The sequence below is a fragment of the Pteropus vampyrus genome, unplaced genomic scaffold (assembly GCF_000151845.1).
Source record: "Pteropus vampyrus isolate Shadow unplaced genomic scaffold, Pvam_2.0 Scaffold1, whole genome shotgun sequence".
NCBI lineage: Eukaryota > Metazoa > Chordata > Mammalia > Chiroptera > Pteropodidae > Pteropus > Pteropus vampyrus.
Window position 1 is genome coordinate 32,724,916 of NW_011888782.1, and position 17,707 is coordinate 32,742,622.

General features: G+C 37.9%; 1 protein-coding gene and 1 pseudogene across 1 annotated transcript in view; both read right to left on the reverse strand.

Moving 5' to 3' along the window:
- TMPRSS7 (transmembrane protease, serine 7) overlaps positions 1-17,707 on the reverse strand; it is a 28,410-nt gene that overhangs the window by 3,272 nt on the left and 7,431 nt on the right. Inside the window, exons 5-13 of the mRNA XM_023527681.1 lie at positions 16,736-16,848; positions 13,314-13,420; positions 9,842-9,978; positions 7,700-7,807; positions 5,477-5,587; positions 4,541-4,657; positions 3,488-3,659; positions 1,829-2,097; positions 143-279 (exon numbers count right to left, since the gene is read on the reverse strand). Of these exons, the coding sequence (XP_023383449.1) occupies positions 143-279; positions 1,829-2,097; positions 3,488-3,659; positions 4,541-4,657; positions 5,477-5,587; positions 7,700-7,807; positions 9,842-9,978; positions 13,314-13,420; positions 16,736-16,848 (1,271 nt within the window). The remainder of the gene's footprint in view (positions 1-142; positions 280-1,828; positions 2,098-3,487; positions 3,660-4,540; positions 4,658-5,476; positions 5,588-7,699; positions 7,808-9,841; positions 9,979-13,313; positions 13,421-16,735; positions 16,849-17,707) is intronic.
- On the reverse strand, positions 15,446-15,564 carry LOC111736529 (annotated as a pseudogene).

Sequence of the window (17,707 nt, forward strand, 5' to 3'; positions counted from 1 at the left end):
ATCTTAGACAATTGTTTTATAATTAATATCTGAATTAAGGGAAGCACCAGTCCTAGTTATTTCTCAGTGTTGTACAGATTAAACATGAAAGTATTTATAGAAAATATAACATACTAGGCAAGGGAAAGGTAAGATGACTTACTCTACAAGCATCTCTCTTGCCTGACATGACACCTGCACAAAGCATCCGTGAAGTGATGATCCCATAGGTAGAAACACAGAGGGTTTGGTCAATGAGCTCTACCTCTGCTTGCTGCAAAACAGGGGAGCCTTTATTGTCTGGAAAACACATTGGAGACAGAAATCATGGAAATGACTATCTTATTCAGGGCTTTATTAAACAATTTATTCACAATATCCTTTATCTTCATAATTTTTGTAGATAAATTCCATTTTCCTGATGAAGACATGGAGTCTTAGAAAGTTAGAGGACTTGCCCAGTGGCACACAACTAGCAAGTAACAGAGCAGGAGTCAAACCCAAGGTCTGACTCCATCATCTGAGACACTGTACCATGTCCTCCTGCTCTCAGTAAGACTGTGAGTCAGCAACAGTTATTATCAATATTTGCTGGTTGAGTGAAGCAGAATGACTGGTATATGGGAGTGCCTTAGGAACCATAAAAACATAACAGTTTGGATATAGCCTTTTTACTTCTTTTTAAACCTGTCTGCCTATGATGACTCAGAAAAGTAAACACACATGTGCACCCACATGCGCGTGCGTGCACACACACACACACACACACACACACACACACACTCATGCTTGTAAAGAAAATGTCTCCTGATAAGTTAGTTGAGTAGACTCTCTCTTGGAGGAAAATATATAGATTCACATATCTTGTGATATATGATAATGTAATTAAAATTCTAATAAGTCACAGGTGTTCAAGCAGTTAGCCAACTTCCCTTGTTGAATCTACTGAGACTTCAGCAGGCCCAAACTAGAGGTGAATATCAAAACTTCAACAACGAAATGAAGGCAGTGAGCACTTGAAAAGCTGCCCACAATGAGTTTTTAGAGAGTGTCAAAGCACAGATGAGAGTGAGGGTCAAGATGTACAGAAAATGTATGTCGTCAGCCCTTGGAGATGACTACAAGGGAATCCGAGGTAGTTGAGAGATCAATGGAAGGTATCAGCACTACCCCTAGGGAGATGCTTGCCAAGCTTTGGGCTTTCTCCTTGCTATATATTTAGACTCAACCATGGAAAACCTTGGCAGGGCAGATGTAGGGCTTCCCTACCATACACTCAGACCTTGTGTGTAATGAAAAAGTTATCCCCTCTGGGGATATGGACCAATGCTAGGCCGATGTAAGCCCAGGCCTAAATTAACAGTCTGGGCAGCTAATTTCATCCCTTATTTTCATCACCTTGGCCAGTGCTCTTGTGTAACACATATTTGCACAATCCTCCAGACAGCTGCCTATGAGCTGACACAATAAGGTGTGTGTGTGTGTCCTTTTCTCCTTTATGAAATGAATCACTTCTTTGAATAAAAAGAATACCTAAAAATGAGGAGGAATTTCTTGCTATTTTATCTTGGAAAACCTAGCAAACCCCTCAGAATTTGAAAGGGCTCAAACTATCTTATCAATCCCACCGTGCTCATAAACTCTCCACCTCTTTTGAGATGGGTTCTGCTTTTGGGGGGTTAAGGGGAAAGCATCATAAACAGGAATAATAATACCCTCCATTCTACCTCTCAGAGTTGTTAGGAAGCTCAAATGAGACCATGTACAAACACCCTCTCCATGAACCTTAAAGCACTACATCAGCACAAATCATTATCTGGAAGGGAGGGCCGTTCGTTTGTACACACACCTGCTTCATGCCTTCGCCCCCAGCCGGTTACCCAGCACTTCTCCCCACTGCGCACTTTCTGACCAGCAGGAGGAATGCATATTGGCTGAATGAGTTGTCTTAGGGTCTCCGGCCAGGCGACACTGAGCTGTAGCAAGGCGATATCATAGTCAAAGGTCTGGCTGTTATAGTACTCGTGGATCACAATTCTTCTCACCGGGGAGACGAACTTGGCATTCCCCTGCACATACATCCCAAGGTGAGCGGTCCAAGGTGTGGGGTCTGAAAGCCTGGTAGAAAAGGAATGAGGTATGGAGTCAGTGGCTCAATGAACCATACATGGTGAAAAAAGCACTCTGCAGAGAGATGAGGGCTGAGGAAAGAGAGGCCTGACTTTCCATCCCTATCGTAGTCACTGGCTCTGTCTCCAGATGTGGCAAGAAGCACGACTTCTCTGAGCCTCTATTGTCTCTTTACCAGAGATGAAGTAAGGTGTAGTAAGAGTGGTGAATGATAGCTATGTTCCGGAAAATATCCTCAACAACATGCTGGAAATTTTCTTGTCACTGCTATTCCGTGAATCACACACAGGCCAAGAATGTTAATGGCTAGAATTAATGTTATATTCTTCCTATTTGCGCTGACAATGGTATCTGTTGGAGACAGCCAGGGTCAGTAAGACAGTGGTCTGGGAATCCTTTTGCCAAATTCAAATGGTATAAATACCAAGACAGATTAGAAATCAAAGGACTATAAGCAAAAATTTAATGCCATTTCTTTTGCAATTATCAGAAGCTTTAAAGATCACCACTCTAACCACTCAGGCATGAACTTTCACAGGGACCACATCCCTGTTAGTTCTTCCAGAACTCTAATCCTGACCCCTGTGGCCTTGCACAAAGTCACTAAGTGTCTTGTAGTCTCCATGTGAGGTTTCCATCTTCACCAGTGCAGCAGCCTTACTCTGGTGGAGTGAAGAGAATGTGGAAGCTTTGGAAGAAAAATAAGGACAGAGCCCAAAGAGAGTGGCCCCTAATTTGCTTAGCTGACATCTCGTGGGTGGCGCTGGGGACCTGAGGGAGTATGCTTCTATAGTTAATCAGTCAGAAATATAGGTGACAACATGGACTTGTGATTAGCATCTGAAATGGGGGAGAGAGCAATCCTGTAGGACTGAGGCCTTAACTTGTGGGAATGACATTGTCTCCAGGTATGTAGTGCCAGAATTGAGTTGAACTGTAGGAAACTCAGCTGATATTGTAGAATTGGTTGATGGCATAGGAACTCATGCCATCAAATTGAAAATCTGGTACAAAATCATTACTCTCCCACTACTAAAAGGGATCCCCACACTCCAGCCATCCCCCAGTGCTCACTTTCCTCCACATTCTCCATACATTCCATAGATTTGCTCCCTTTGACTTGAAAGCCCTATCCTATTTTTTTAGTTTAATAAAAGCTTATTCATTCTAGATGTTCTTTTGTGTTGCTCTTTTTTCTTTATATCAATAGTTCCTAGAAGGAATGTTTGGTACACAACTAATGTCAAAAAAAAAAAAACAAAAAACAATTGGATTGATTGAGCCTCACCAACAGGGAGCTCCTTCCCACAACTTGAAGGCAGAGGTATGATCTGAGGTCAGAGTGTGTCACTTTAGAGTAAGGATTGAGATGCCCTACCTGTTTCCATGGAAACAGTGGGCCGCAGAGAGAAGCCACTCCCTGGAGATGACTGAGGCTCCACAGTAGGCAGACCCAATGAAGTGGAGGCTGACTTGCCAGGGCCAGCCCCCTTCCCGCGTATCAGTGCCCCCGATGATGCGGTTGACGGTGGAGAAACTCCTGCTGCAGCCTTTGGGAAAGGAAGGGTCATGTGATTAAAGACAGACTTGAAAGAAAAGTGAAATAAAGTCGGGTTTAGTGCTGGGTAGGTAACTGATTAACCAGGTAAGCAAACTGAAATCTGCTTATCTAGAGAAGAGGCAACACCGGCACCAATAAACCACTCCCTTCCTCCTGAAAAAGGGGCTGTGACAGTCACTGCACAATAATGTGAGGGGAGGAGGGGACCTGTTAGTAACAGCTGCACTGATATGAACAGCAGCCATGGGGTTTAGGTTGTTAGGTAGAAAGAAAAAAGTTAGTTCCAAATAAAACGGAATTGAGATGTCTTTGAAGTTGTGCCAATTTGAGAAAAGCATTTGGGAATTTGAAAACCTATTAAGAAAAACTAGTTATCAGAGCAATTCTTTTCCAGTGTAAATAGTATTGATAAGGATATTGAGTTAACATGTCGCCACATGGCAGATTAGAGGCAGCACAAGTAACAATAACATATGGCAGGTTACAGTTCTCAAATAATAGCTAAAGGAAGAACTAGCACTTGATATCGATCTAACATAAGGCATAATTAACAAAGTCATCCACCGTGTGCCAGTATGTCTTTCTTTTCTCAGACATTTTTTATTTAAGAACTTATTTTTGATTACTTATTAGAAAGTGGGGTTCTCATTATAAATTTCTCATACATTAATGCTTATTTTCAAGAAAGAATATGAAATGTACTCCAGCATTTTTAATTCTGAGAAACGATTTCAGATTCAGTTCACCAATATTCTTCCCTGGGCCTAAGGCAACCTCTGCCAGAAGGATTACATCAAGAAGGGAATGAAAATGAAAAACAGGTATACTGAAGAGGGAATAGAAGGAATCAGAAGAGACATTGCTACTCACTGCAGCCTTCTTCATCGCTCCCATCTGAACAATCCACAGTCCCATCACATTTTGCATTTTGTTTTCTAAAGCAAATATCATTGCCACACTTAAAAGTCCTACTGTTACATGGAATGCCTAAAAATGAACAAAAGTAAAAGGAGTTCTTCCTAGCAAAAAAAAACTCAAAAAAACAAAAAAACAGATTTGAGTAAATGACAATGAACTCTACAAAGGATGGCTTAGGCACAAGATGGGTATTTGCTGCTCTGGGAAACAGGGCAAATAGAAGTGAAATAACCTGGTATAGAGCCACTGGAAGGCAGGCAGCCTGGCACACCTGCTGAGAATCAGTCCTAGGGCCTCTCCCTTCTTCCACTGCAAGTGAGATGCAAAGCAGTTGACCACATCAGTGGCTTTAGGCCATGGCCTCTCTGTTATTACCTTGTCTTATTCACCAAGATAATTTTTGAGCACAAATCCTCATAAACTCAGTTCTTTTATACCACTGGGGCAAGAGAGTGTACAGACTTTGTAAATTATACCACATTGGTTCACAACCCTGGCAGTGTATGTTTCTGCAGGGGCTAGAGAAAAAACCACGTCCCATCTATTCCCTCTTCAGTGTCTAGCAATTTTCTGTACATCAGGACCTACGCATCTTTTAGTCTTGGGCAGCATTAAAAAAATTAAGTAATGAATATCTTCCAGTATTCATACACTAACATACACACACACATAAACACACACACTCCACCCCAGTTAGAGTGATCATCTGTCCCGTTTTTTTCTAAGACTGAGAGAATTCCCAGGATATGGGGTTTTCAGTGCTAAAACTGGGAGAGACCTGGGAAAACTGAGATGAGTTGATTATTCAAATCCTGTCAGAGGTATTTTGATTCTGACTTAAAAGAATTTTATGAGACGAACAGCAGAGTGCAGAGGATTCTTTCTCACTCTGAGTGCAGTTCTTCTCATCCTGGCCATCCTCACAGTCCCGGAAGCCATCGCAGACCAGAGGGCCATGCTGCCTGAAGGAGCTGGCATTGCAGGCAGGTTTATGAGTCACTAGAATGAGAACAGACAGAAAGCTCATGAACCTGAGACATCAGCTGGACTCTGATGACCAGCAGTGCCCCTGTAAAGGTGCAAAGGGTTAAGATGACTTACAAAAAATAAAAAGCGTGTTTTCCTCAAAATTGACGCATCCATGGAGAAGAGCAAATGTTTAAACTTTGTTGTGATTCCTAGCACTTTGAGTTTGTCAGATCTGATTTTTGCTTTTGCATACATATATTAAACTATGACGGTTTATTTAATCACAATTAAATGCTTCATAAGATTTTATGTTAGGGAAAAAAAATCATAAGCTCTTATCAAAACTGAACTCATCTACCTTTCTAAACACAGTGGGAGTATCCTGAGATTAGAAATTTTGTCTGATTCTTCTCTGTACCTCAGGCCCCTGACCAAATAGTAGGTGCTCGCTACAGGTTTGTTGAATGAATTAATGAATGCGAAATTTCAGCAGACAATAGATTTGTAGTCTACATGTAGAGAAAATTCTCTTTAAAATTATTTTATCCTGAGAGATCCATTTCCTGAACTGGGAAATACCTCTGTAAATCTATCTCAGCTTTTCTTTGGAGTATTTTCAAAAACTGCCTTTATATCAGTGACAGGCACAGTATATTAGCAAGCACTATTAGAAGGTATGAGTCCTTAGATATTTCTGGTCTTTGAAAGTTATCATTTTTGTTACCTGCTCCCAATTTTTTCAGAAGTATCTCTTGTGAGGGGCAAGGAAAGGACAGTGCTGCTCTAAATAGTTCATTAAGTCTCTCTAAGAGTGTCTAGTTGACTCCTAGAGACTATCTTTCAAAATAGCATAATAAGAAATAACGATGACCCAAAAAACAGCTCTTATTATAAAGTCACAATAATTACCTTTATTTGGAGCATCATAGCAGGTAACAATAACAATGTAAAAAACAGAAGCAACCTCAATTACTGTATTATGGTCAGTACTTATTTTCTTAAGAAATCGAAGACCCTGTAAATTCAAAAAGCCAATAAATCATAAAAGAGGATTTTTTGTTTTGTTTTGTCAATTAAAAAAAAAGGTGTAGAGTTAAAGGTTATTTTTTATGAATATAATTTTTCACAGTTTTATTAACTGTAATATTTATACAAGTATATGAAAGAGATCAAATAGTTTCACCATCACAATAATTTGCATTAGACTCTGAATCCTTAGCAGAAAGTGTTGCCAGTGGTGTCATACATCCAGTGAACTCCCATATTTCTCTCTGAAACTAGAGATAGATTCAGGAATGATGTGCAAATAGTAATAAAAACCAAGAGAAATTCTCTGCCCTAAATAGGGAAATTCAATACCCCACACCTTAGTCATTATAAATGTGATATTGATGCAAACTATACAGATAAAAAATAATAATAATTCTTTCATTCACAATACCTGTGCTCAACAAAGGAGCATGCTGAACGAGTTTATTCCTCAGCTGATTCTGAGCTTATCTTTAGGTGAAAGATTTATGCTCTAAAATAGGATGGAAAAAATAAAATAAAATAAAATAGGATGGTTGTATTTAAGATTATGGTTGATTAAATTATTAGCCACAGATTGTGACTGTCTGTGGTATATTATGCACCTTGACCCTTGACATGACCCCAAACTGTGAGGAATAAACTTCTTTTCTCCTTGACTAATTGAGTCAGTGACATGTCTCAATTTGACTGATGGAATGTGACACAGGGGATGGTGTGCCATTTCCAAGCCCATAACTTAAGAAAAGCCATGTGATTTTGCTCACCTTTCCTTTATTTCTAGCACTTCTTGGCTAGCCCACTAGGTCAATGAGAAGAAGAGCCATAAGGAGTAGACTTGACTTCAACCTGGGAAGAATCAAACTCAGGAGGACCCACTGCTTGAAATAGAGCCATTCGCTGAGCCCAGCCTAGACCAGTTACATCCCAGACAACCCAAGAGGCATATCCAGAATAAATGATTGTTGTAAGCCACTGAGTTTGGGGGTTGTTTGTTTTTCAGCAACAGTTAATAGCTAGATGCAAAGACCCAGGATGTGCACCAGCAGCAACAATGGCTTTGAGAAGTCATTCATTTAATAAGAAAATCATAATAAAATCTTGATTACCTACCACAGAAAAGTTCATCACTTTCATCAAAGCAGTCATTTACTCCATCACACCTCTGGGCCTGAGGGACACACAAACCGGAGGAGCATCTAAAAGATCCAACAGGACAGGCTACAGACAATAAAAAATTGGAAATCTTGCGTGGGTCCCTAAAAGTCACCAGGCCACATTAATAGAAAATATGAAGTGTTACATGATTAAGGATTTGACAGTTTAGCCGTAATAATTAATAATTATATAACTTCTCCATCAGATCAAAATTATAGGTGATAATTGGAAAACAACAAAGCAGAATTTAGAAGAACACAGAAAGCAAACAAATTCACCAGAAACTCTGAGTCAACATTGCAACCAGGTCACATGTACAGTCAGACTCCACCTACTTCCATCCTTGAGAGCTCTCTGGCTTTATCATAGGCTCAAAAAAGTGAAAGTTAGAAGATAGCTTAGAGAATCCAGAAATCTTAGTGTAAAGTCTTTAGAGCGCCCAGGAAATTATAAATGGATTCTGGTGTCTCTGAATCTTCTATGATCACATGTATTATCCTGAGGAGTCTGGGCCTTTAATTACATTTTTGAGTAATCTCTGCCTCAAAATGTATTAGTAACCACAGATCTTAGAAAGATGGACCTAGAGAGATTAGTGACTGGCTGCAAAACTCAAGACTTCTCTCTCTTACCTCCCAGTACATCATTTTTCCCATGTCAACCAGGCTAATAGTAAAAGATTGCTTCCCTGGCCTTGAATTATTATTCCTGGGCTTATCGCAAATATACAGAAATAATAAGTCTTTTCTCCCTGCTCTCTCCTGAATGTTTGTGAATCCTCATAAATGGAATTAGTGCTCTTATAAAAGAGGCCCCACAGAGCTGGTTAACCCCTTCTACCATGAGAGGATAGAAGTCTTCTATACAGAAGAGAGCCCTCACCCGATCATATTGGCACCCTGATCTTGAACTTCCAGCCTCAAGAACTGTAAGAAATAAATTTCTGTTCTTTTTAAGCTACATAGCCTGTGGCAGTTTGTTATAGCAGCCTACATGGGCTAAGACACTCCCCTTGAGCAAAAGAGTGGGAGAGAGTGCATGGTCAGGTCACTACTATCTCAGTGGCATACGGTGGAGAGGATGAGTTCCTGGAAAATATTCATGGTTTGAAAAAAACAACTACAAATAAGACAGCTTACTGTGTACCTGTGTCCTTGCTGGAAGTTCTAATGTGCTCTGTGCAAGGGTCATGTCATCTAGAATTCAAAAGTGTAATACCCTAAATCCAGATGCAGGTATATTAGGGATTAACAAAAAAGGACATGGCCTAAAAGAGCTTTCTCTCAAGTCTTATCCTCATAGTCTTTTATGGTTAACCCTAACTTTTCTGTCTTTTAAAGCATAATTTAAAAGGTCAAGGCCATGGAAAAGGGTGACTCCTGTGAGAGGACTTGATAGTGCACTGTTTTTTCAAAACAGAGTCTATTTTGATCAGAAAACTGCCTGAGGCAAATTGGAGGAAACAAAATAAAACCAAACTCTTGTTTGCAAAATAAATAAATAAATAAAATGCCAAGAATTTCCTGAGCAGGTCAGTATCTACTCTCTCCAGCTCTAACAATGTCTCTGCCTTTTCTACTGACCACTTCCTGGCCACTGTTCTAGCGGTTTTCAGTGTGAAGTTTGACAGTCCGTGGGCTAATAGTTGAGCTCTCTTTGGCCAACCAGCTCTCATAGGCCAAAGTGAGTCACAACTGTTGGCCTCTGATCTACTAAATGTTGGTGTAAACATCATATTTGCACAGATTATGGCTAGCAAGAAGAACGGCAAATCAAAAAATGGATTTCTTCTATATTTTAGGAATAATGTGGCAGACTATTTTTCAGTTATAAACCGATAATAACAATTATATTATTTTTCTATAACTTAAACTATAGCAGCAATAAATACATAAATAATACATATTATTTATTATAGATTTAATTTACATTATATATTCATTTATGTCTTATTTATAATAAAAATTAAAACATAACAGAAACCAGCAGCAATAAAGCAGTTTTAATTCCTTTAAATTCACCATTTAGAGTTATAAAGTATTAGCCTCCCTTTACCCAACTTTTTAAGGTTTTCTAAAGCGTTGATCCCAGGCTTACGTTGACTGATGTTGTAACTGCCATATTCCACCAAAAGTGGCTTGTCTGAAAGCCTTGAACTGCACTGAAGCTGAATGTGAACAAGGGGGCTGGGCACTCGGAAAATCGTCTGATGATCCATGTAGGAGCCACAGTACCTGAAGAGACAAGAGCCAGAGGACACGACCTGAGGGTCTGTCAACTGCATTCCTACCGACAATGAATTCACTAATGCTTTGGTTTTCTGGGTTTCATAAGCAAGATGCTAATGGTAGAGCTAACAGCAGTTATCTATTCTATGCTAAGTGTCTGTGATTGAGTAAATTTTGCCCCCTTGACTTTCTCCTCTGCAAAGACAAGTACTAACAACTATTATCCTTAGCTTTTCTCACCAACGCTTAGAAGAAACGTGAGTTTAATTCTCCTAGTCCTTTCTCTCTCTCTCTTTTTTTTTTTGGTGTAAATGACTGTATTAATAAGAATTGTCTGCTTTTGCCCACAAACCTACCTATAGTTCATAGTAGAATCCATAAACTCAGGCTGAAAATATTCAAAGAATCTAAGCAATACTTACAGCAAAAAAAAAAAATGTTATCTCAAACTAAATTGAAATCTGATGTGCACTTCAGGGCTTGTCCTTTGGCAAAATTTCGAAGTAGTAATGTTTATCTACAAATTTCCCTATCTCAACTTTTTTTACTTGTCATCACCTAAGAGAAAATGTCCCTCCTGTTAGTAATTATTATATGAGCAGTGTGGTTAGTGGAACATGAAGTCTTATTACACGGGGAGCCTATGCTAAGTTAGGCCTCTGCCCTATGTAGGCAAGCCTCTTTCCAGGGCAAAACCTACAAGGTCTCAAAAGGAAACAGGAGACACAAGGTTTGATGGGGGAATCTGTGAATGCCAATCACTGGAATCTGTGAATGTCAATCACTCTAGGCCCCCAAAGCACTTTGGGAACTGTGTATGCTCCATGGATCAGATACTGTTATTCAGTGGGAGGAACATAGAGGTAACCTATGATTTCAAGGTTCATGTATATTTCAAGAAAGATTTTTTTTTGCAATTGGCTGAAGCGAAGGACCTGACAGGCTAATAGACCAGCACCTGGGATATGAGGAAGAGATAACAGCTGCAGGTGGCCACCTGGCCAAATGGAAGCCAGAATCTGAGAGGCACCGAAAAGCCAAGTCAAGTTTTTGAGGTCAGAGCCTACTCTAACAGGTCATCTTGGGGTCAAAATATAAACTATGTTCTAAAAACATGGTGGTCATTAATCATCTGTGACTCATTGTGATTATTAATTATCTGTGTCTCACTGTGATTTTATTTGTGTTCTCCATTAACATTTACTAGAGTTTTCTTGCAATGATGAGCCTCACTCAAATGTTAAGGAGGAGGCAGAAGGAAAAAGATCTTTGAATCCGTGCTTGGGCTGCAGTTTAGAGAAGACCACTATGTAATGGGCCATGTCAGTGGCTAATGGAACAAAAGTTTTAAAAAAATGAAAGATTGGAGAAACCCAACAGGAGTTAGTTTATATGTAGGGGTAAGAAAACTGAAGTGTAAAGAGGTGAGGCAATTTGTTAAAGTTCAAATGGCAAATAAGTAGAAGCAGAATTTGGACGCAGCTCTGCCAATACTAAACTCTAGCACTTTTTTAGCACATCAACAGCTTTCTCCTCAGGAACTTGCTCTGCTAAAGCTTTGTAGGAAAGCCTTCCAGTTTTTTCGGATTCATATGCTGCATTCAAACTTTCCTGAGCATACTCATCCCATCCCCTTGTTCTCTAAACTGGAGATTGCTGGGCTTTCTGATGTCAGAATTACGTTTTCCTCCTTCCACATGACAAACCCAACACCCTACATTAATTTCTCAGCAAGGTATCGGAAATTAGTTAAATTAGAGTCTTTTCTTTTTAGATAAAAAGAACTAATAATGGGAAGGGCTGGCATGTTAAATTCCAAGGGTGCAGCTTATATCAAAGGAATCTGGTAGGATTTCAGCCAGCCCATAAGATAAGTGAAGAGCTGGTCCTTCAAGAAAAGTATTTAGGGCAGAAAGCTTTCCTGGCATCACTTGGAAGGAGTCCCTGCTCACACTTTGGCAGCACCACCTCTTGGTTAGGCCAACCTTATCTCTGGGTAAAGCCTTTCAGCAGTTCCTCCATATGAAAATTGTGGGTGGTAGTATTGTTGATATGGTGGTGGGGCGGCGGGGGCGGGGGAGAATATCTCATTTTCAAAGCACAGCTCTATCTTGGGTATACAACTTTACAAAAGATGGGTAAAGTTTTGTTTTATATATATATATATATATATATATACACCTCTAATTGGGTAAAGGTTTGTTTTATATATATATATATATATATATATATATATACACCTCTAATCCTTAAAGCCTTGGGGCACATTCTACAGTATTTATCCACCCGACGTCATTTCCAAAGCAGTCTTATTAATCATAACAACAGCTAATATTCTTGATGTGTAATATCCATTATTTAATTGAATTATTTTAAAAAACCTACCTTATTACCTAGAAATTATTACCTCATTTTACAGATTGAAGATCAAGGAGGTTAAAAAAAAATGTGTCCTAGTTAATGTAGCTACTAAATGACAGGACTGGAATTTGAACCCAGATCTTCTGCTTCTTACATAACAGACCCCTGATCCAAAAACACTTCCAAAAGGAGTACAAGCCACATCTTAATAATGGATCCAAGAAATGGATCCTTTAAATCAGATAGAATCTATTCCAATGAAGAAAGAACCAATGACTGTTTAGCAAGTAATCTAAGAGTCTAAAGGAAATAAAAGGCGGTTGTTCAGTAAAAATCTTTTAGAAAAGGAGAAGTTTCATTCATGGAATAATAATAAACAAAGATTTGCAGGCAAATCCCTTAGGTAACCACAAGGGTTCTTATCTTACCAAGTAAACTGAGAAGCTGTTCTGCTGCCAAGACAAGACATCTTATACTTTCTAATGCAAGACCTATTATAATTTTAGAAGCAAATAAACAATAACAACAACAAAAAAGACAAATTAAAGGTGAGAGTGAGGACCTACTCAGTTGGTTCAGAAAACCCAGGCATCTAGATTTCTCTCAGCCTCTCTGTGATCAGCCTCAACCCATGTCCCAGCCTCAGGGCACAACCAAGCCAATTGGGACTTTTCTACTGCACAGAATTACCTAATGGTTTCTAACTTTTCTACCATCAAGACTCCTAGTTACTATTTTCTTCCATGGCTCCATGGTTTGAAAGACTTTATCTGCCAAACTATTGTGAAGTGTAGAGTGTGCACATATACAGCCCAGCAGCATAGAGCAAGGACTTGAGAATCATAAGACATGGGTTTGAATCTTGGCTTAGTCAATTATTAACTGAGTGGCCTTGAGCAAGTTATTTAATTCCTGTATTCCTCAGTTTCTCTATCTGTAAACAGTAATCTTCAGATTCCTCATATATGTAAACCACTTACATGTGTTCATTAATTTCCCACCATCCATGGTCACAGCCTTTCACACTTTTCTTGGTTATTGAATAGTTATGGAATTTCAGTGCTATGCCGAGAGTTGATAGGGGAGTCTGAAAAACAAACATAAGTCAGGATATGTTTCAGACTAAGATTCCATTACCTTACTCAGAACTCACTCTATGGTCTTGCTGTTGTAAGGGCATTATTATTTGTGCCCTGTGTCCTTTAATTAGATAGATCACTTCCCCTGAGCAAATTGGAATGAGGAAGAGAACATAATAGAAATGTAGACAAGCCAGTGCTCAGGGAGCAGCTATAAGGCCCCAGTTTGAGAGACTTGGGTGACATGGGACACAGTAGATCATCTCCAGGTTTCAGTCTTACCCTATTAAATGAGCTTAACTTTGAAAATATCCACTTGTTAATGAGTGTACACATTTTCCTCCTTAGATGACAATAATGACAAATTTATTTAAAGCACTATTCAGATTTTTTAGATACATGAGAAATGAATCGGCATCCTCCTTCTATGAAAACTGGTTACTCCTGAAGGCAGTTACTGAGTCACCCCTGGGTCTTCTCAGAAGACATAAAACGAGAGAAGGAGCTGCCTATTCAGAACATATACATATGAGTGTGCGTGCACACACACACACACACACACACACACACACACACTACAACTGACCTTCTTATAGTAATGTGTGATCTGCACGTACATTATGTCTGATATGCCACAATTTTAGTTTTAATTTTCATTTTGACCCAGGAGTTATTTGAGAGCTCCTACATTGCCAGGGAGTAGAATTTTGTTTTACCTACTTTCAAGTCATCTAATTCTATTTTAATTAGGTAAAAAATTATTTATTGCTTACACTGCTTTTAATTTTTTTAAATCTATTAAAGATTTCATTGTGATCGAATTTATCAGTGCTCCAAGGTGATTTAAAAAAGAGGTTAATTTCTGCGTGTGTGTGTGTGTGTATAATTCTCATTATCTGTATAGTTTAATACTCTTCTTAGCCTTATTTATTGTCCCCCACTATCTCTGTCATGAACTAAGAGAAAGAAATTAAAATCTCTTCTCTATGCATTGTCCATGTCTCTTTGTATGTTCCATAGGATTTGATCTATAAGTATTAATGCTATCTCCTTTGGTGCATAATAATTGTCATAATTAGATATTCATTGTGGTTCTCCTTCTTTGTCATTATAAATTACCTTCCTCTTCTCACCGAAGTTGTCCAATTTCAGCATTGCCTGGCACTAAGGTTGTGATCGCTGCTTTCTTTTTTTTTTACATTTACCTAGTATAATATTGCCCATCCATTTATTTTCAACTTTATTAAATCACTTTTTTTATTCATTTTTTCTTTTGAAAACAACATACAGTAGGGTTAAGTTGGTAGCAATACTTTGTAACTCAATCCTACTTTTTCTTTTTCTTTTTATTATTACTGAGCTATCATTGACATAAACATTATGAATTTCAGGTGGACAACATAATGATTTGATATTTATAGATATTGCAAACTGCTGACCACAATAAGTTTAGTTAACATCCATCTCTTTACAGTTAAAATATTTTCATTGTGATTTAATATCTACTCTCTTAGCAACTTGCATGTATACAATACAGTGTTATTAACTACAGATACTAATATTAATTATTATTAACTATAATCACCATGCTGTACATTAATCCTCGTGACTTATTTATTTTATAACTGGAAGTTTTTACATTTTGCCCACTTTCGCCCATTTTGCCCAACTCCCACCTCTAGCAACCATCAGTCTCTTCTCTCTATGTATATGAGTTGTTTGTTTGTTTGTTTGTTTTAGATTCCACATATAAGTGAGATCATAAGATATTTGTCTTTCTCTGTCTTTCTCTCTTCCTTCCCCAACCCCTCCTTTCATCTTCTCTTTCCCTCACCCTTTCCCCAACCTTCATACTTGAAAGTCACCTGAAGCTCTGAGATTCTGCTGCCCTGAGGCCTTAAGAACCTGGTAGTGAGCAAGCGAGCAAGAGTCCAGCACCTTTATGTTTTAATTATTTTGTAAAGGGCGAAGCAACCCTTGGTTGACCTCACAGATTGCAAGGACCTTGTCAGCTTACAATCCCTTATTTTTTATGCCTACAGCACCCAGTCTTCCTAGGTGGTCTTCCATCCAAGTGCTAACCAGGCCCAACCCTGCTTAGTTTCTGAGATCAGACAGGATCGGGCTTGTTCAGGGTGGCATGGCCATAGACGATAAAAAAAAAATTTAAGGATGCATACCATCAAGACATTGACACTAAATGTACATTTAGGCATAATAAAATTATTTAAAATATTTGACTTAGTTGCACAAGTCATATGCACACCAAGAACATACCTGCCTCAGGGTCTTTGCTTCAGCTGTTTCCTTTGCCCGTAACACTCTTATCCTAGGTAAGATTGTCTTTCAGGTTTCTGTGCAAATATCTCTTTTCAGTGAGGTTTTCTCTGACCATCTTATTTAAGATAACAAATCCCTGATTTTCTACCCTTTGTGCACCCCACCACTCACTCAGCTACAAAGCCCCCTTACCTGCTTTAACATTCTCCATAGCTCTGTAACACACTATATATATTTCACTTGTTTGTTGCCTGTCTCCCCCTACCTTATGGTAAGCTTCGTGAGAGCAGAGCTTTTGTGTGTGCGTCTCATCTTATGGATCACAGTGTCTAGAATACTATCTGACACATAGTAGGTATTCAATAATAACATGCTGAATGAAAACAAACTATATACTGCTTGCCACTTACATCTAATAGCTATGCCACAGAAAATGTATGTACTAAAAGAGCAAAGGTAACATTTTGCGCTATTTCCCACCACATGATACTACAGTTAGAGAAAGAAAAATAGTTTACAGACTAAGATTAAACAAACGAACAAACCAAAAAAAAAATAAATAAATAAGAACACTCTGTCTGGCACCAGAGAGAGACGTATATATTTCACATAAATGTGCACTTTGGTTTGCTTATGAAACTGAAATATATATCACCTAATCCAATTTATTATTTCTTTATTGTTCTTATTATAATGTCAATGACGAAGTAATTAAAAATTAACAAATGATCGATACCATAATAAAATAACAACTTCTTTGATCCTGTAACAATATCTTTTCATTTTTAATACAAACAAGCAAAATAATAAATTGGAAAAATAAGCCCCAGTCTGCAAAAGGCAGTTAATTTGTGGTCATAGGGCTGAAATTACAAGAAATTATCATGTTTTGATAATATATTTCAATAAGTTTTAAATATTATAAAATTAACTAATGGTTTTTCAGTAATTAAATTTAAAAATAAAGGTAATTTAATTCAAAAATAAATTGCTACTAAAAATAGGATAACTATTTTTCTAAGATAGTGGTAAAACTAGGCTACCTGAAATTTCCAGGTACACTTGCATTTTGGAGGGTAGTAGCTTGGGTAATATGGACTTGAAATTTTCCCTTCAAAACCAGTAATTTCTTTGACCAATACTGTGTTTTCACACTCTGAAAAAAAAAAATAATCCAGTAACACACAATGATTTACAGTTGTGAGAGTATGGGAAATACACTGCATATATTTCTTTAACTACGAATGCATGCTTCCTTGATTAAAAAGGATATATAATTTTTGAAATTTAAACTAAATTTTACAAAAAGAAATACAGAAGTATAGCTAAACTACTTGTTCATATCCTATATTTGTTTTCAAATCACATATTTTTTGGCTATATCTATAAGATGCTATTACTTTCTTGAATAACATAGTTTAAATATATATTTTTAAAGCCTCTGAGTTATTTTGTTCAAATGAGTGTATATTTGTTGTTAAAGAAATATATCCAGTTTACATAACATGGTGCTCTGTTTAAATAAGACAATCTAAATATCTATTCTTACTGATATGGTCATCTTTCTGCTAGAGTGTAAGTTCCCTGAGAGTACTGATTTACATCTATTTTGTTTAATGCCATTTCTCTAACACCTAGAATCATTCCTGGCATTTGATACTCAATAAATATTTGTTGAGTGAATAGACAAAGTCCACTGCAATATTTCTGAGAAAATCACATTTTTAACATTTGGAGTTAGAGATAATTTTCAACCCAACAATATCTCAAAATACCTAGTTCAATTTTATACAATAAATCCATTTTATATTTGGTTTTGTAATCATTTGAAGCAAAAAAACAAAAAAAAAAAACAAAAACAAAAAACCACTATCAAAATAAGCACTGCCCTAAAATATAAATGAAACTATAGCTGTCATCATTTAGCTATGTCGAATCCTCTTTCCTCCTCACCCTGATCTGCCATTCTGACCCCTTTGGCTTTACTGATATTTACGAAGATGTTACCAAGACAT